This window comes from Pteropus medius, unplaced genomic scaffold (assembly GCF_902729225.1).
Source record: "Pteropus medius unplaced genomic scaffold, Ma_sr-lr_union100, whole genome shotgun sequence".
In the NCBI taxonomy this organism is placed as follows: domain Eukaryota; kingdom Metazoa; phylum Chordata; class Mammalia; order Chiroptera; family Pteropodidae; genus Pteropus; species Pteropus medius.
In genome coordinates, this window is record NW_024352837.1 from 57,047 (window position 1) to 77,322 (window position 20,276).

The 20,276-nt window shown below is 47.6% G+C and overlaps 1 protein-coding gene across 2 annotated transcripts; it reads left to right on the forward strand.

The window, feature by feature from the left end:
• Positions 1-1,709: 1,709 nt before the first annotated feature.
• LOC120592354 (carcinoembryonic antigen-related cell adhesion molecule 6-like) lies at positions 1,710-17,703 on the forward strand. Of its 2 annotated transcripts, XM_039849952.1 has the most exons (8): positions 1,710-2,048; positions 2,960-3,319; positions 6,948-7,226; positions 7,629-7,883; positions 13,147-13,273; positions 13,989-14,041; positions 14,700-14,731; positions 15,809-17,703. In XM_039849952.1, exons 1-8 carry the CDS (start codon positions 1,985-1,987, stop codon positions 15,926-15,928), a joined length of 1,290 nt encoding a protein of 429 aa, XP_039705886.1. In that variant the 5' UTR covers positions 1,710-1,984; the 3' UTR covers positions 15,929-17,703. The 2 variants fall into 2 exon arrangements, with proteins under 2 accessions (XP_039705886.1, XP_039705887.1); XM_039849953.1 differs by lacking the exon at positions 13,989-14,041 and having other exon boundaries at positions 1,711-2,048.
• Positions 17,704-20,276: the final 2,573 nt, after the last annotated feature.

A 20,276-nucleotide genomic window follows, 5' to 3' on the forward strand; every position in this document is an offset into this window, starting at 1 on the left:
ACACAGATGACTTGGACGCAACACCCGTGCTGTGATGTAGGAAGCACAGGGCATTCTGTAGGCCAGCCCCCCAGGCTGCCACCCTCTCCTGAAAGACTCAAGAGGCCCCTCACTGAGCCCTTCCTTTGAAAACTCGGGGAGAGAGACCTCCTGAAACAGCATATTCCCCTGAGGGGACAGTTCTCCTGACACTTGATCAGGAGTCTTCTGGTCAACACCCGTCCTCTCCCTGGGCTCACGCTGCACTGAATGGAGTCAGGTGGCCTGAGACCTGCAGTGACCAGGACCCGAGGTGACCCACCCCTCAGCCTGGAGCTCAGAGCCCATCTCTGCCCAGGGCTCAGGGTCAGCTCTCACGCTCCGAGCCTGGCCAGCATCCCTGGTGCAGCCCTGACACTGGCACAGGTCTTATCATGCCCTCCAGGGGGCGACATTGAGACACACAGAAAACGCACAGGAAATTAACACAGGAACCTGGCTTTAACAGAGGTGGAGAAGGAGCCTGATTTCCATCCCACAGACCCTCTGGGCCTCTCCGACGTGCCTGCTCTGTCCCACCAATCGTTCCAAGGATCTAGAGCACCTGATCTGTCAGGGGTCCCTGTGCTGTTCCCCATTCCCTGCCTGGTACCACCCAGGAGGAACGTGGGGTGACCCCAGGAAAGTCACCCAGGCCGAGAACAGAGGCTGCCCCAACAGACAGAGAGAGAGGGGGTCTCGCTGAAGCTGTCCCTTGAGGACCACTGAGCCCACAGCCACTTGACCTCCTACCAATGTCCTTTATTCCCAGGCCAGGTATGTCACCTCCTCCTTCACACCGGGGAACTGTGTGTGAGACACCTGGTCCTGAGACACCTGGTCCTGGGTCTCCATCCCTGAAAGCAGAGGCCAGGCTGGTGATGCTGGAGATAGAGGGTGGGTCCCCTCACCAGTCACCACCCAGCTTGCCCCTTTTTCACCCTCAGAGTTGCCTCTGTGACCTTCCTGCTGGGAGGAAATCCAACCCTCCCAGAGCATTCGAGAACAAGGGGAGACCCCGGTGCCCAGCTGGATTTCTGTGCCACAAACAGAAATAATCCTTAGGTTTGGGGATCTCTGGGGTCGTGCAGTGCTGAAGGACCTAAGACCAGGACCCTGCAGAGGGCAGTGTTGGAGTAAGTGGGTCTTCCTCACAGGGGAAGGGATCCCATCAACCTTGCTATTGAAAGTGCCCCGCAGGCTGGTAAGATCGGCAACGTCTGAGAGCTTGTTAGATGCAGAGTCTCCTGTCCACCACACACCGAGAGTCAGAATCTGCATTTTAGCAGGATCTGCAGACCCTTCCTGTGCACGGGAGAGGGGGAGGGGATGCCCCGGGGCTGCCCCACCCTCATGTCCTGCATCTCGGCATGGCCAGGCATCCTAGTTAGCAGGTATGCTGAAGCAGTATTTCTAAGGTGTCAACTAGGCACTCACAATCTTTATGAAGTTCTACAGGTGATCGAATGCACAGCAAGATGACATCCCTGTGACAAGAGTTCCCGACGTCACCACCGGGGCTCTTGCTCTGAAGGGAAATGCCAGAAAGCACAAGAGAATCTTCAGAGGGAGGCTACCCTGCACCCAACATGCGGCTGTGGGGAATTCCCGCGCCCCGAGGTCCCAGACTTGGGTGTGTGTGTGTGTGTGCGCGTGCGCGTGCGTGTCCACATGTGTGGAGAATCTGCTGAAGAAGGCAGAGACCTCAGCAGTTCTCAGGGAGCAGAAATGTAGACAGAAGGTAAACGAAAAGGAAGTAACAGGGGAGGCAAGAATGAGGGAAGAGGGAGGGTCCTGGACAGAAACCCCGCCCCCACCCACGTGACCGAGGAAGCACTCCTGCCCCAGGAGAAAGCTCAACGCACTGGGAAGGACAGCAAATACGACACAGCCGGACAGCGGTGCCTGAGAGCGTTTCTGGAGCCCAAGCTCTTGCAGAGGAAGAGAAGAGCAGGTGACAGACAGTATGGAGCTTCCCTCCAGACCTACCCACAGAGGGCGCACCCCCTGGCAGGGGCTCCTGCTGACAGGTGAGAGGGGGTGATTTCTAGGGATTGACAGGAGGGTGGGAGACAGAGACTGTCTGAGGTCTCCTGGGGAGGACAGGGCTAAGAGGGGACGTCAGGCTTCTGTTTGGATCTGAAGAGAGGGCATAGAAGAGAGCAGGATGGGGGAGGGGGCCAGCAACAGGAAAGTCTCAGGAGCTGGACATGGTGAGGGTCAGGAAAACCTCAGTTAGGGTAAGCTTGACGAGTTATTCATCGCTGAGCAGTAATTTCTGAAACCTGGTGGTAATAATAATTTATGTCGAGGTGACACCAAGAAAAGCTTAACCAGGGGCCCTACACATTGTCCTTACCATCAGCCCCAGAAAGGGGCAGATACTCACCAGGAGGTGGAGGGCCCTGGGAACACACGTTCATTCATCCACAGGTGTTTGCAGCCTGTTGCAGGCACTGGGGGTGCAACGAGATCAGACAAGCTCCTGCCTGCATGGAGCTCACATTCCATGGGGAGGAGACAAGACAACTAAAGATGTAGATGTGATGTCAGGTACTGACAAGTGCCATGAAGGGAACAGGGCAGGGAAAGGTCAGAAAGTGAAGATGGAGGGACTTCAGAGGAGGTGGTCAGGGAAGGTGTCTCCCAAGGACACCCCTGAAATGCAGCAGGTGTCTGAGAGCAGTGAAGGGGTGAACCAGGCAGACACCTGGGGAACAGTTTTAGAAACAGGAAATATGGGGATTGGAGGTGCTGAAGTAATGGTGGCCATGCTGCTGCCCTTGACCATAGGAGACACACACGCCCTCACAAACACACACACACACTCACATTCCTGCCAAGGCTGAAAGATGAAGACACCTGCTCATTCACCAGAGCCTCATCTTTCCATCCTAATGCATGGATCCAAATATTGACCAATTTCTCTCTTTTCTCCTAGTCTCACTCTTAACCTCCTGGAACCCGCCCACCACTGCACAACCCACTCTTGAATCATTGCCGTCCAATGCTGCCGAAGGGAAGGATGTGCTTCTCCTTGTCCACAATGTGTCTGTGAATATTACAGGCTATTCCTGGTACAAAGGGGCAAGTGTGGACAGCAACCGTCTAATTGCATCATATGTAATAGAGAGTCAAGAAAATAACCCGGGGCCTGGATACAGTGGTCGGGAGACAATATACCCCAATGGATCCCTGCTGTTCCGGAATGTCACCCTAAAGGACACAGGATACTACACCCTACAAATCATAAAGAAAAATTTGCTGAATGAAGAAGTAACTGCACAGCTCCGCGTATACCGTGAGTGATTCCTCTCTGTCCTCTGGGTGTCGGGTGGGGAATTCTACTTCATACATGCAGGATCGGCAGCCCTGGACTCTGCCTCGATGCCCCCTGCATTGCATCCCAGGCTGGGGGTTGAGCACTGAGTGCAGGACACACACGGTGGAGACACACTTCCTAAGATCAGAGCTCCCTTCCCGGATTCCAGCCCCTGCAGTCATTCACCGCAGGAGGAAGGACCAGTCTGATGGGAGCAGCTCAGTGGAGGGAGACCAGTCTCAGTCCAGCGCCTGGGCCCCTCCCGTGACCATGACCCTGAGAAAGACCCTGCAGGGCTTGGTCGTGGCCTGGCCTGAGGGGCCCCCTGGGATCCACGCAGAGCAGCTCAGCCCGGGCAGCCCCTCCCCAGACCCCTGTCCCAGGGCTCCTGACTCCAGGGACCCCAGGGAGCCTGTGTCAGGTTGGGTTTGGCATCCTGGGCAGGGCTGAGTGGCAGCAAGGATTTCCCTACTGTCTGAGTCACAAGGTCATCTGAACTGGTCACCAGCCAGGACTCAGCCCAAGAGCCACATCTGGACAGGCGCAGAGCCTGGTTCTTCGCCCAAGACTCTGAGTGGAGAGCACAGGTGGACAAAGTCCCTGGGCTATTAATAGACTGCCCTGGGGGACTTCGGAGACTCCAGAGGAAGGTCGGCATCCCCAGGAGGGACAGAGGATTGAAGAGGCTCTTGGCACCTCTTCATCCCCCGGGGGTCAGCCCAGGGAGCCCCTCTCACGGACGCATCAATACCACATGCTGTTAACGTGGGCAGCTCCTCTATTCCAAGCTCCCCGTCAGGCAATTGTCAAAGATTTACGGTTAACACGCAGGTAACATGGCAAGCCTGAGACCGTTTACCATTCATCCTGTTTTTTTCAGGGGAGACTGACTTACGGGGGGTTACAGTCACTGAACCGGTCACACAGACCATGACTGGCCCATCTGAGTCATGCCGAGATCTTTCTGCAAACATAGCCCTGTCCTCTCCTCCACCCCCAGGCTGTGCATGTGCAGACCCTGAAACCAGGTGGGGGTTCACGTCCTTTCTTCTCAAGCTTCCCTAGGTCAGAGGGACAGATTCTGGTCTAGAGACTGAAAAGAAATGAAGAATTAATCTGTTTTTTACTCTAGAATCAAATTATCTGTAATAACAATAAGAATCAGTGCTGGGGACACCTCAGGTGGCCCATCCACACCTCCCTGCACTGGACTCGAAACCACTTTGTTTCCTGAGGTGCTGGTGTCACTCCCGCTGGATACGAAGGAAAGGACTTTCCTGCTCACTCCCCACTCCACACCTGCAACCAGCTCAGGGCCCAACATGCGACACACACTCAAGTGTTCTGATGAAGGAGGAAGGAATTATGGGGAACGCATGAGTGAAATGAATGAACGAGTAAATGATCCATAATCTCTGCAGAGACGAGCACCTGGATGCAGAGTCCTAAGAGGTTCTGCTACCCCTGTGCCCTGTCCCTCCAGGGGCTGAGACCCACGTTCCATCCCTCTGACCACCTGCCCCTAAGCACCCCCAGCAGCCAGTCTCACGGTGACTGTGGGGCTGCTTGGCCATGGGAGGGTTTTCCTGGCCTCGCTGGTCCTGCTCTGGGGCAGCCGTGGGGCCTCTGAGTCACCTGTAACCCCCACTGCTCACTGCCATGGACAGTTCTGGCTCTCTGCTCCTCCCATGTCCCTCACCTGCCTCCTCCTTCACTCCAGCCACACTGCCCTGCTCTGCTGTGCTTCCTCCTCCCGGAAGCCTCCTTGGATTCTCCCACTAACCCCTGGAGACAGGCCCACCCTCTCGGGCAAGAGGAAAGGACACAGAAGTCAGTCAGAGCAGCAGCCCCGGGCTCTACCATGAGCCAGTGTCCCAGGTCACCAGGAGAACGAGCTTCCGTTGTGCCCTGTCCAGGGCTCTCTCCCTCCTCGATGCCAACAAGAGGAACAGGCCACATGACAGAGACTGGGACCCCCTGATCTGCTCTCTACATGACTCAACCAGGGAGTCCAATGCAAAAGGGACAGGTCTCAGTCCCCGAAAGCTCTCAGGCTCACTTCACCCCTGACTCATGACTCACATCCTCGTCCTGGGGAGGCTCCCGTTCCTCCCAGTGGCTCCCAAGAATTTCCCAAGGTGGGACCGGTGATCCTGTGCTGTCTGACAGATTTGTTCACTATTTCACACCCCTGTGTCTTCACGGCGGCAACTTTATCATAGGGTGGGGTCCCCTCAGACAGTGAGATCACCGGCCAATGTCCTTACACTCAGACACTGCCCAGGTTAGATGAATTTGATCAAACTCTAGTTCTGTCTCCTGAATTAGAGAAAAAATTAAGGACCACTAGCCCAAGTAGGAGCTGCTCCCCACTTTCCTGACCGTCCCTAGAAACTGGCGACAGGGACCTGCTTCCTAAATCTACTAACATACACATATCATTTCTCACTCGGTATCGTGCCTCCCTTTATACAGCAGACACACCTAGACTTCCCCTCCGATCACGCCTGTCCTCTTAACAGGCTCACACTCTCTCTGTCCCCGGGGAGTCACTGCTTTCAAACCCAAGGTGGCATCTTCCTTTGATCACAGTGTGACCATGGATGGACTGTAGAACCTGGTCTATGACCTTCAGAGGTCTCTAGAGAGAGAGTCCTCCAGAAACTGTTCTAAGCTCTTTGCAGCATTAATAATGATTTTCACGACTTCTTTCACAATTTAATTTCTCAAATATCTGTCTAATACTGGGTAACGCAAGTGGTCTAGGGGGCCAGGATCCAACCTCCTTTCCACTGGTCACCACAACTGCATCAGAAAATATCTACATGTATTTCAGGAAAGATCGCCGTGGTCCTCACCACACTCTACAGTGGGACAGGGGGCATTAAGGACTAAGGGCAGAAAGCGGGTTCTGCTCCAAAGCCAGGCAGCCCCAGCCGTTCCCCCGCACTCTCTTCTAAATCATTCCTGGACTCCGCTCTACCATCTATGCGGTCACTGTCTCTCGTCAGTCACCACTGAACACCAGGACAGACTCCCCCACCTCGCAGGCCCACAGCCTGAGAACTGAACTGACCGCCAGACATCCTTCTGGTCTCCCCGTGTATTATTCTGCTCACACACCCAGTTCCAGGCCAAACCACCCAGCCTTCTCAAGGTTTAAGGACAGTGAGATGGCACCTTTGCTCATCGCTAGGGGAACCTGGAAAGTGAGGCTTCAGTGAAAACACACCTGGACCAGGCAGCATAGGCCTGTGTAGCTTGAAGGGACTCAGCACCCACAGTCCAGCTGAGTACCCCAAGTTGGTCAGACAGGTGCCGAGTGGTCTCAGACTCCCAGTCCAGTGTATTTCCATGATCAAACCCTGATACTTAATGGATACTTGAGAAAGTCTGTGCTTTCTCCCAGACATAGGGCTGCTGGCCTTGGGTTCTCTCAGCGCCGAGATCTTCATGCATTTGTCATGTGAAATGCAGACCTGCCTTATTTTTTGAAGGACTTGGGCTGGCTGAGAGCTGAGAGATGCCAGCCCAGCTCTGATTAAAGATGCCTTGGGAGGAATCAAAGGTCCCACACAGGGCATTGTTCTCTCTGTTATCTACACAGCGGCACTATCCACACCCAACATCACAAGCAACAACTCTGACCCTGTGGAGGACAAGGATGCTGTAGTGTTAACGTGTGAACCTGAGACTCAGAACACCACCTACCTGTGGTTAGTCAACCATCAGAACATCTCGGACAGCGCCCAGCTGGAGCTGTCCAAGGACAACAGGACTCTCACTTTACTCCGTGTCACAAGGAATGACACAGGACCCTATGAGTGTATAACCTGGAACCCCGGGAGTGCCAGCCGCAGTGACCCATTCCACCTGAACGTCCTCTGTGAGTAACTTCTGTTCCTACCTGGCCCAGGCTGCCCGCCCAAAGCCACACTGCCAGAGGCCAGGCTGCATCCATCCCTCTGAAGTCCAAGTACACAGACCCTCACCCCAGGCACCCAGGCTGGCCATGACTTCCTGTCCCAGGCAAATCCGGGCAGTCCCAGCCTTGAGCCAAGACTAGGAGGGGACAGGCTGCTCCTGTCTTGAGAAACTCGGGGTCAACCACCTGCCATAGGAAACAGGTTAATGTCTCAGACTCAGGCTCAGTGAACACAGGGGGTTATGGTTGGGACATTTTAAAATAAGAATGACCCAGCTCAGAGGGACAGTGTGGCCCTGTAGAGACAATGAGCTTCCCCTTCCCTCTGATTTGGTCACATTGGCTTTGTTCTCTTTGTTCCAGATGGCCCGGAGACCCCCACCATTTCCCCCTCAAACCCCCGTTACAGTTCCGGGGCAAACCTCAGCCTCTCCTGCCACGCAGCCTCTAACCCGCCCGCACAGTATTCTTGGCTCATCAATGGGAGGCCCCAGCAGCTCACACAGAAGCTCTTTATCCCCAACATCACTGTGAATGACAGTGGATCCTATACCTGCCTCGTCCATAACTCTGTCACTGGCCTCAATAGGACCACAGTCAAAACTATCACAGTGTCAGGTAAGTGGCTCCCTGGACCACTGGCACCAGCTCAGGGTGGAGGTCTGTCTGGTTTTCAGAAGACAGCCTAGGTGTTATTTGCCATCCCGTGGCCATGGACATGAGCAAATCACAAATTCTTCCCTTGAACCCTCCTCCGACATCTCTGCAGACTCTTTCCTCCCCTTGCTCTCTGATTTCTCGTGGCAGATGTAGGTCCAGCCTGGAATGTGAGGTTGGGGTTCTCTCAGCCCCAGAAAGCCCCATGTGGTGGAGGAGTCTTCACAGAGGGGAAAAGCCATGGGTCCTCAAGGTCAAGTTGCTTCTTCTATCACTAACACATTCCTCTGTCACCTCTTTCCTGTTACCTACTCCATGTGCTACAAGGAAAAGACAGGGCTTTGAATCAAGTTCACCTCTTTTTTTTCCCAAAACAAAAGTACAAAACCATCTCCAAGGAGGAGTGAGCAAGTTAGTCCTCTGCGCTCCGCTGTGCTCTGGGCTCACCTGGTGACTGACTCTGCTCTGATGCCATCTGTGGTGGATCAGGGGCCTGTGTAGGAGCTGCATGGGTGGCCTGTCCTCAGTTGGCAAAATTGTAACACCAATTGACACCAGAGCCTCCCTCAAGCCAGGCTGCGTGGAAATGGGAAAAGAGCGAGCCATGGGGCAGGCTCCTCTGAGCTGTGTCCTGGCTCTGAAGTCACCATCTATATAACACTATGTGACACCAGTTTATATGATATACCAAAGGAGAACAGTGAATAGTGGCACATACTTGAAAAATACACAGATTCATCTATGAAGTCCCTTCATGGACAGGCGCAGTGCCAAAAAGTTCATAGTTTACAGAGAAGACTAAGAGTACCAGCCTTTTGAAACTGTGACTACTTTACACTGGAGATTTCCCTCTCTGTGATAGTCAGTCCACAGGCCAGGAGAGAAAGTCCTATCAGATTGAGAAATCCTTTAGATGGGAACTTCTCCAGGTCCTAAGGTCATGGCTGGACAGTTCTCATTCTCTAATAATTATTTAACAAAAAGGAAATGCCTTCCCTTCTCTGTGTAAAGCTACCATACTAGATAGCTCCTATCGGAGCTCATGTGGAAGGTCACAAAAGCTCTAGGAAAGTGACCCCCTTGGGCTGGATGTGCCATGTAAGTGACCCCTCACTCCATCCTACATCTTCCTGGAGGATCGTTCTATCGATGATGTTCAAAACGCACAGACATCACGAGGGGCAGACTATCAATCAGGAGACCAATTACAGTAAACAGAATGGCAAAGTAGTTAAGAGTTCTGTCTCTGCTCGGATATCCTTAGTTTCTTATTCTGGGTCTAGCAATCATTGTGTGACCTTGACAAGATTCTTTTTTTTTCTGCTGTAGCCATTTTTATATGGTAAAACATACAAAAGGTTTACCATTTTAATCATTTTTAAGCATACGGTTCAGTGGCATTAGTAGAATCATATTAACGCTTGCACAATCATCTCCACTCTGCATTTTCAGAACTTCTTCATCTCATCATACTAAATCTGTGTACCTATTAAACATAACTCCCCACTCCCCACCTCATCCCCTGGTAACCATCATTCTAATTCCTCTCTCTATGAATTTGACTATTCTAGATTCCTTGAATAAGTAGAATCATATGATATTTGTCCTTTAGTGTCTGGCTTATTTCATAAATGATTTCTTAAGGTTCATCCATGTTGGAGCATATATCATAATTTCATTCGTTTTTGAGGCTTTATGAATAACATTCTCTTGTATGTATGCATCGCATTTTGATTATCATTCATCTGACCGTGAACTTCTGGACTGTTTCTACCTTTTGGCTATTGTGAATTGTGCTGCTTTGTACATAAGTATACAAATATGTGTTCGATCCCTGCTTTCAGTTCTTTTGAGTATACACCCAGCAGTGGAATTGCTGCATCAAATGGTAATTCTTTGTGCAGCTTTTTGAGAAACTGCCATACCATTTTCCACATTGGCTGCAACATTTTCCATTCCCACCAGCAATGTACAGAAGTTCCAATTTTACCACAACCTTGCCAACACTTGTCATTTGGGCTTTTTAAAAATATATGATAGCCATCCCCTTGGGTGTGAGGTAGTATTTCACTGAGGTTTTATTTTGCATTTCTGTAGTAATTAGCGATGTTGAGCATCTTTTCATATGACTATTAGTCATGTAACTATCATCTATAGAGAAATATCTGTTTAAGTCCCTAGCCCATTTTTTCATTGGGTTTTTTGTTGCTGAGTTATAATTCTCTATATATTCTGGATATTAATTCCTTATCAGACATATGATTTGTAAATATTTTCTCCCACTCTGTAGGTTGTCTTTTCATTGTGTTGATAGTATCCTTTGATGCACAAAAGTTTTCAGTTTAGCTGAAGTCCAACTAATCTATTTTTTCTTTTGCTGATTGTGGTTTGGGTTTCATATCCAAGAAGTCACTACCTAATCCAAAGTCATAAAAAACTCACCCTCTGTTTTCGACTAAGAGCTTTTATAGTTTTAGCTCTTAGATTTAGTTTTTTGTTTGTTTTTTTTTTAAGTCTTACATTTAAGTCCATTTTGAGTTAATTTTTTTTTGTATTCTTTTGCATATATATCCAGTTTTCCCAACATCATTTGTTGAAAAGATTGCCTTGTCCCCCATTGAATGCTCTTGGCACCTCTGTCAAAAATCAGAATATTTGGGATCCCTTGAAATCTCATTTGAATTTTAAGTTGGATTTTTCTATTTCTGCAAAAAAAAGTCCTATCAATTCTCAACGACAGGACTTTGGGTACCACTGTCATCTCGACAGAATTAAGTCTTCCAACTCATGAACACGGGATGTCTTTCCACATATTTGTGCCTGTGATTTCTTTCAGTGATGTTTCGTAATTTTTCACTGTACAAGTCTCCTTGGTTAATTCCTAAGTATTGTATTCTTTTTGATGCTATTGTAAATGAAATTGTATTCTTAATTTCCTTTTCAGATTGTTCATTGTTAGTGTATAGAAGTACAACTAATTTTTTTAAACAAACTTACTTATTTAAATTAGTTTCAAGTGAAGTACAACTGATTTTTGCATGTTGATTTAGTATCCTGCAACCTTGCTGAATTTGTTTACTACTTCCAATGGTTGATTTGTGGGAACTTTAGTGTTTTCTACATGTGACTTCATGTCATCTGTGAACAAAGATCATTTTACTTCTTTCCAATTTGGATGCCTTTTATTTCTTTTTCTTGCCGAATTGCTCTGACAAGGACTTCCAATAATATCTTGAATAGAAGTGGCAAAAGCAGGCCTCTTTGTCTTGTTCCTGATCTTAGAGGGAAAACTTGCAGTCTCTCACCATTAAGAATGATGTTAACTGTGGATTTTTCATATATGGCCTTTGATGCATTGAGATAGTTTCCTTCTTTTCCTAGTTTGAGTGTTTTTATCATGAAAGAATGGTGTATTTTGTTGAATGCTTTTACTGATTCATTCTCCTTACTAGTTATAGTCTTATCATATTTTCTATTTCTTTGTGATTCCATCTTAGTAGGTTTTGTGTTTCTAGGAATTTGTTCATTTTATTACATTATTCAGTGTATTGGCAGACACTTATTATAGTGCCCTTATAATTCTTATTATTTCAGTAGAATTGAGAGTAATTTCCCCACTTTCCTTTCTGATTTAGGTCATTCGAATCTTCTTTTTTTCTTAGTCAATCCAGTTAAAGGTTTGTCAAGTTTGTTTTTCTTTTCTGAAGAATCAACTTTCAGTTTCATTGATTTTCTTTATTGTTTTTATATTCTCTATCTTATTTATTTCCACTCCAATCTTTATTATTTCTTTTATTCTGCTAGCTCTGTTTTTTTGGTGTTTTTGTTAGTTCCTTATGTTGTAAAGTTAGGTTGCTGATTTGAGATCTTCCTTTTTCATGTAAGCATTTACAATGACAAATTCCTTGCACAAGAGTCTTAACACATCATGTTCCTCAACTGAAAATTGAAATAAGCGTACCTGCTTCATGGTGTAGTTTTATATATTTAATGTAATAATCAATTAAACCCTTATCAAAATGCCACACACAGAGGAAATGGTCCGTGAGTGTTACCTGCTATTATTACCACTATTAATAGCCGCTGTGAAGACAGATGGTTCTAGAGTCAAATCCCAGGTCCACTTCTTACAAGTCATATGACTTTGGGTAAATTTTTCACTGCTGTAAGCCTCAGCTTTTTCATCCTAAAGTGGAAATAATGTCTACCTGACAGGGTTATTACATGAATCAAATGAGGCGCATGTAAAGTATTTAGCACAAAGGCTGACATCATAGTAAGTGCCCCATAACAGTAGCTGACATTAATCATTAACTTTGAGTTGAATGAGAGCAGTGAAAATAAAAAAGAAAAGACAGATGCAAAATGTATTATAATTGGGTGGGGGGCATTACACACAAAAATCATTGGGACATGGTTACTGACTAAATATGGGAAAAGATAAAAAGGAGTTGAGTGCAAAAGTTTCAAGCCTGGTTTGTCAGTTTTCATCCCCTGAGATGCAGCCAAGATGGGATGAGACATGCAAGATATTTATTGGGAAAACTGCCTGGGAAGGAAAGTGGGATGGGAGTGGGAAGAGCCTGGGAGAGTCCTCAGACCACAATGCAGATCTGATTGCTGCGAAGGAGAAGGAGAAGGAAGTTTTAGGTTGCAATGCAGCATCAGCAAGGCTGACGGGGGCTCCTTGAGCTTGAACAGAAGTGGCAAAAGCTGGTATCCATCATCCATCAGAGGAAAACCATTTCTCACAGAATTAAGATGATTTCATGTCCTAGATGGAGCCTATGGGAAGCGTGGTCTCTGTATAGAGAAGGTGGTGCATTCTGAACGTCATTTAAGTCCCCAGCACAAGGGAGAACGACCCGAGAGGCACAGATTCATGGCTGCCACACCTGGTACACAGAAAAAGATGCAACCATGACACGGTGGGAAGTCATAACATACAAAAGTAGCAATCAGCCTTTCTCACATTTCCAAGCTTCATAATGGTCTGAGTGCAGAAAGGCCAGGGTGGAATCGAGCAGGTCTGACCACCAACTTAGAAATACACTGCGAGAAAAAAGACATGGATATAATCACCTCACAGCAGCCATCCCACAGAAAATGTACACCTTGGAGGAATGAGTAGAGACCACTCGATGTTGAGAGTTGTTCCCCAGGCCACCTCCACTGTGAAAATAACATCACCTTCATTTATTCTTCCCTTTTCTATCCACGACAGATGACTCAACAGCAGAGAGTGCTGGCCTCTCAGACGGGGCCATCGTCGGCATCGTGATTGGAGTCCTGGTCGGGGTGGCTCTCATAGCAGCCCTGGCGTACTTTCTGTACAGCAGAAAGACTGGAGGGTATGATGGCCTTTCCTCCTGTGCAGCTTCCTGCGAGGCTAAGCGCCATGCTTGGGAGAGGGGAGATTTCCCTCTGTCTCTGGGCCTGGATCTGCTCCTCCTCGTTCCTAAACTCCTGCTTCTCGGCACTAATTCCTGTGGCCGCTCCTACCCTGGTCTTCAAGCTTCCTGTACCCAACTCTCTCTTGGACTTGGTTATTCCCATCCCCATCTGCTTTAGAGGAGACAGATCCAATTATGTTCCTCGGTCTCCCATTCAGGGAAACCAAGGTCCAAGAAGGAAAACAAATGAGATGAAAGGAAGAGCAAGAGAAAAATAAGTCGTGAGCTCTGTCAACCAGAGGAGGAGGAGGAGGGAGAGATAAGAGAGGAAGAGAACCCAAGAAAAAGCAGAAATCAGAGGCTTCTTGGGCAATAAACAAAGTGAGAAAAACAGCATCTATGCACAAAAGGGAAGGGTGTCAGGGCAGAAGTAGGCTCAGAGCAGTTAAAGAGAGAGCTTAAGCGTGAACATCAGGCAGCAGGACAGGCGTGCGCACCAGGAGGGATGGTGGGCACAGTGGAGAGGAGGCGCTGAGAGGAAAGGCAGGGCCGACCTGGTGTAAACGAACGCTGAGGAGCCCCACGGAATTATCTGGGACAGTGTCCTTCCTCACTCAAGGGGCAAAGAGCCTGTGCTTGGGAATAGCAGTCACAATGTCTGATATTTATTTAGGGCAAGTGACCAGCGCGATCACACAGAGCACAAACCCTCAGCCTCCAATCACAGTAAGTAAAGCCATCACCCAGTGAGCTGGTGTATTCTACCACATGCCCTGCCCCAGCGGGGAATCCTGGATTCCCCAAATAGTCCCGCCCCTCTGGGATCTCTGTTTCCCAGCCTTAAGTCCTCACACCCTTCTAGCCACAAAAGTTTCCCCTGAGACACAGCCCTGGGGGATACTCACTCAGCCTAGGCCAAGTAAGATGGCAGGCCTGGGTAAGAGGGCCATGTTTCCAGGAGCCACTCCTTACCCTTCCCCCTGCCCCTCCTGCCTCTGTGACGGGCGTGGGCGCTCTCCCTGTCTTGTGGTGCTCTGGGTGCTGCGGGCCTCGTTGCCACTCCTTGCCACTGGCGCCTATTGCTGAGAAACACATCTGGGCAAAAATCAAGGCATTGTGAACTGGAAAAAAGTCTTCAGAAGTCGATTGGGCCCTCTGAGGTTCTACTCCTGTCCCCTCTCTGGCACTAATGCGCTGGGTCTGGACCACACACTCTGAGGGAAGCAAATTCCTTAAGTGATCATGGGCCACCTCCCCGCCCCACCCTCCCACCACCTGCCACCTGCTTCGGCTCCAGATCACAGCAGTGAGGAACACCACCCTCTGAAGCCATATGTCAGCTCTGCATTTTCATGGACCGCTAACTCTTCTTTCTCTTCCCCAGGTCAGAGACATTTTGACCACTCACCTAACCAGGTAAGCGTAGCTAGTTTCTTGGCTCACTTTCTCTTGGAAATAGCTCTGTGCAGAATGGGTTACTCTTGAAGACACTAAGGTAAGATCAAGTTTAGGTCCCAGTTCCTCAACGCAGCAACAAACAAAGACGTATTGGTTCATGAACAACATGGACTCTAGAGTTTTCCCTGTCCTGGGATGAATCCTGCCTGTGACTCTTAGTAGCTCTGTGACCTTGGGCAAGTAACTTAACTTCTTCGATCCTCGGCTTTGTCATCTGTAAAATGGGCATGCTGCCCACTTCGAGAAAGACCGAAGGGATTAAACGAGATCACAAATGCAAAGCACCAGCGCCATGCCCAGCATGAGGAAGGCACTGGGTCATCCTCCCTCCTCTACCTTCAGCCTGGCCCTGCTCTTACTGCCAGAGGATAATGTCCATTCCAATGGGTCTGAGGTCTTGACTCCTCTACTTTATATAATAGTCTTACCCAATTTCTCTCAGCTTGTCAATGGAGCACACACATATACTGAAAAGTGCTTAAACCATAAGTATATTGTAATGATATAAATTTTCACACATTGAACATACCCAGTTAAACAGCACTGAAATCAAGAAACAGAACATGCCGCCATCACCCTCAGAGAAACCCTCCAGTTCCTTTCCTCCGAAAAGGAACTGACCACTATTTTGAATTCCAATGCACTAGATTAGTTTTTCCTGTTTATGCTCTTACATAGTATATCCTTGTATGTAAAAGGAAAAACAAAGCATATCCTTGAATGTGTCTGGCTGCTTTCATTCAAATCGTTTTTGTGAGATTCATCCATTTTGTGGTATGCATTGGTAGTTGTTCGTTCTCATGGCTGTATCATCATATTCCGTTGTATGAATATCATAATCTATCTCTTCTAATGATCATTCAACAGGATGTCAACAAGCAGAGATAATGGATAAAATAAAAAAATAAAAAATAAACCCTTCTCCAAAGCTAGAAGTTTCAAAGTGGTGAGAGCAGGTGGTGCTGAATCACACCAGATAGGGTGAGGGCCTGACCTATGACAGTGACTTAACTGACTGCTGCTCATGCCTTTCAGATGGAGGAAGTTGCATATTCTTCCCTGAACTTCAGTGCCCAGGAACCAAAGAGACCAACCTCAGCCTCCCTGTCCCCAGCGGCCACAGAAACAGTTTATTCAGAAGTAAAAAAGAAGTAATGCAACCTGCCCTGCTCACCGCACTGCCAACTGATCCCAAGCTTCTCATCTCCATCACTAGGGGATCCCTTTCCCTTCAGAGAGACACTAGGGGATCCCTTTCCCCTCAGAGAGAAGGAGAAGCCTCTCTCCTTGCTTCACTCCTAGTGAGGCCCCTCCAGGCTGCCTGGTCAAGTGCCTCCCTTCAGAGTCAACAGATGAAAGGTACATCCGGGAGTCTGTAGGAAGGCCAGCCTTTCTTGTCACTGAAATTTGGCGAAACAGACCTTGAGAGTTGCCAGAAACTTCGGCCCCTCCCCCTTTCCTGCCCTGGACTTGATCTAAAGTTACCTATTCAGAACACACTTATTATCGAAGTGTGACTTGAATTTGCTGTAACCCTGAGAGTTATATCTTTATCTTTTGAAATGCATGTGCCAGAAAAGAAGAGAGAAAAAGTAAAAGTTGCTCCTGTCTCTCCAAAGCCCAGTGTGAACCTGCTACACACAGGAAAACAAATATATAACCAGTTGTGAACTGGAAAATTCGACACATTTGTCCACTGTTAGGTTGTCTATGTAGGACCAGAGCCTAAACACCTCGCTGCTTGGCTAGAATGTCACCTAAGCTCTTTGGCAAGCCTGTCTTCAGAGAATCTACTAGAAGCAACTAGGAAAACTATAGGTGATTCTCAATAGAAAATGTAAAAAAAAAAAAAAAAAAAAAACCACGTATGTTTTAATAACTCGATGGACTCTATTCAAGGAACTGCCTGCAGAGTGACAGGGCTGTGGCTTTAGTGGGCAGTCAGCTCCCAACAGAGACAATCTGCTGGGAATTTTCAGAAAGAAATCAGAGCGTTACCCTTCAGAGATTATTTAAATAATTATTAAAGAATGAACAATTTGGAGCATTGGGTTTTTTTCCTGTTTCTCGGAGACATTCTACCGTTTTCATTTTTGTAACTCCTTGTTTATGTGAAAGGGGGTATTTTTACTTAGCTGTGTAAACCAATCTGAGCGCCTTAGGTGAAAGAAGCCACCAAGACCCCTCAAGTCCCCTGGGCAGGAACTCCTCAAGGCTTTCGTGTCAGGGGATCTGAACAGAAAAGCAGCAGCAGCAGTTCTCATTCATGGCTAGAAGTGGATGGAATTCAGTTTCCAGGCATCTCAGGCCGATCATCAGCCCCACTGTGTTCCACGTTTCTGCCTGTGCATGTTCTGCCCGTCCGCCCCACTCGCTCTCTCAGGAAATCTTAGCCTCTGCTGAGATGTGTTTGGTCCTTGAGAAGTGGGCACCCCGAAGGGAACACTATCACACTGTTGATACTGTTCATAACCTAGAAGGCTGCACAGGTGCTGACGCTCCGTGGGACGTGGGAGGATTATGACTGCGCCCCCAGCTTCTTGAACAGACTCTGAAATTTGTTTTCTCCCATAGGGTCTGTGAGTCCCAATGTGTCAGAATAAAAAGGAAGGGCAGGAGAAGGAGAGGCAAATGTACTTCCGCCCAGCCTTCTATACAGATGGACTCTCTCTGGGGCTGTTGACGGAAAGGTTTTATTTGATACTGATTACTTGATCTCATGCTGTGTCTACGAGGCCCCTCAAGGAGGGTTAGTTGGGAGTTCTCTGTACTCAGGTACCTCTTTCGGGGTTTTCTAAACCTGACAGACTGTGTGTACTTCCCCTCATCCATGCTATACTGTGTTATTTAATTTTGCCTGGCTAAGGCCACTTCTGAATTATTTGTAAAATTTGCTTTATATTTATAATAAAAATTATGTCAGACATCAACATGCCGCCTCACAGTTGATATTACTTTAGACAATGTCTTCTTTACATGCAGAAGAAAGAGAAATCGCTTCACAGGGAGTCAGCGTAAGTCTATTTCTAAGTCTACAGATATTGGATGTAGTGATCAGAGAATTCGCCAAATTCATTTGCACACCTGCTAACACAGTGAGTCCATCTAGAAGCAACAGGCCACGGCGGCAACCCGCCTGCAAGACGCTGCCTGTTTTCCTCTGGGAAAGATGATGAGTAAAACACCTCCCGGCCTCTTTATTCGGGGCAAATAACACTTTCCCCCACAGGTGGCTCCAGTGAATCAGGTGCAGCAACAGACTTTTCATCACAGGATTCTCCACAGGTTCTGTCACATAGAAATCTCTCTAGCACCTTCTACCTTCCTTGGCCCCTCCTGGGGTCAGATCTCTTCTAACCTGAATAACCTTCATGTATTAATTACATTAAGTATGAGCCTGTTACCTCATTTCCTTCACTTCCGAGCGACTGAAACGTGTGCTGTCTTGTCTTTTCCTCATCGAATCTCTCCTCCATCCGCAAGACCACCGGAAGCAGCATAAAATCAGCATCTGTCTCTTGGCCAAATTCAAAAGTATATTCACCATCCTCACAGTGTTCATTTTTACATCTAAGACCACGGACAACTGTCTCCTTGGGCAACCCCCTCCTTCCGTCCTCCACCCACACACTGCATCCCCACACACACACACCAGAGTTAACGCTCAGGCCCCGCCGTCTCCCTCCACACCACCTCCCAGGCTTCAGTGACCACTCTGCAGATGGCCCCTCCTACTTGCCAGAACTCATGACACTCAAATCCGAATACGTTCTGAAATTACTCCCCATTTAAACTGGCTTCCCCACGGCTCACTCATGACCCTCAGTGACACGACCGCTTCCTCAGCCCTTGCTTTTGGTTTCCCAGATGCGACACATTGCCAAAGTCTGTCGATACTTTTTTTTACCATCTCTCAGTTGTGTCCTCTCCATTCCAATCAACCCAAATAACCCCAGCCCTCAACATGCTGCTAAAAGTGCAGCTAGACTTCTTGTCTCTATTCTCTCTATAGAAATTTCTTGCGAACCACTGACTCATTACCTTCCTAAAAACTGGTTCGCTCTCCTACTTCGGAATCTACAGTGGCCTGCCCTGGCCTATCAGGTAAGTTCAGATTTTTTCCTCTCTAGTATAATCCCTCCATTCTAATTAGACCTGTCTCCTTACCCACCCCTTCCCCTCAGCCCCACACACATATAATTCTTAGTCACAATGATAGGCCTGAAAACGAATACCACACAGGGAAATGTTCCTTCCCTCTGGTATCTCACAGCGGGGTTACCCACACCTAAAATGTCAGTTGCACGCAACAACTCCGACCTGTAACGTTAATGTGCACACCTGAGACTCAGGACACCACCTACCTGCGACTGAGACTCTTTTCCTAGTGACCAATCTATGTGTCCATAAAATCCTCATGGAGCACCTACTATGCTACAAGTCTCAGTGTTAGACACCATGAAAGACAGAAATGATAAGGGGTCCCTATCTCAAGGAACGTAAGTCCTAAGACAGGAGATAAGACATGAAAAATTATTACAACACAAAAATAGAAAGAGATAAAAGCCACAAGAGAAGACAGAGAGAAATTCAATAGAAATATGGCTAAGCATTAGAATGACTGGGAAAATTTTTAAAAACAACTGATACTCAGTCCCCACCCACAGATTCCAATTTAATTAGTGTGGGCTGGAACCTAGGCATTGGTCATTTTTTAAAGCTTCCCAGATGCTTTTAACATGTAGGCTGCTATCACAGGTAGGACTTGAGCCTAAGAGTAGAGGGTTTCAGCAAGGAGTATAAATCAGAATTACCTAGGGAACTTTTCAACATACATAATAAGCCTGTAAACCATCCCTGAAGAAGCTGATACAGTACGTCTGGAGTGAGACTGTGACTTGTATATTTTGAAAAACTCCCAGGTGATTCTCACAATATATTCCCTGTTAGGAAACACTGGCCTTAAACACAGGTAAGACTGAAAAACTGGGGAGTTGGGAGAACATTCCACAAGACAAAACAGAACATAAATAATATATTCTGCAAGGTATCAAGTACTCAAAAAGAAATTACTGACAAATAGCTAAACTTTAAAAGACTGATGATACCAAGTACTGTGAGGATGGAAAACAACCGGTATTCTTAGATATTGCCAACAGAAATATAAAATGCACAACCACTCTGGAAAAGTTTTGCATTTTTTAATAAAGTTAAATATACAGTTCAGTAATCCTACTCCTAGGTGTTTACCCAAGAGAAATAAAAATAGATATTCATACAGTCACACATGAATGTTCATAACAGCATTATTCATAATAGCCAAAAAACGGAAACAACCCAAATATCCATCAACATGTGACTGGATAACAAGATTATGCTATATCCATACAAGAGAATACTAATCAGCAATAAAGAGGGCACAAACTGCTACTAAAACGAGAGGGATGAAACTCCAAAACATTATGCTGTGGAAAAGAAGCCAGACACAAAGAAGCACATACTC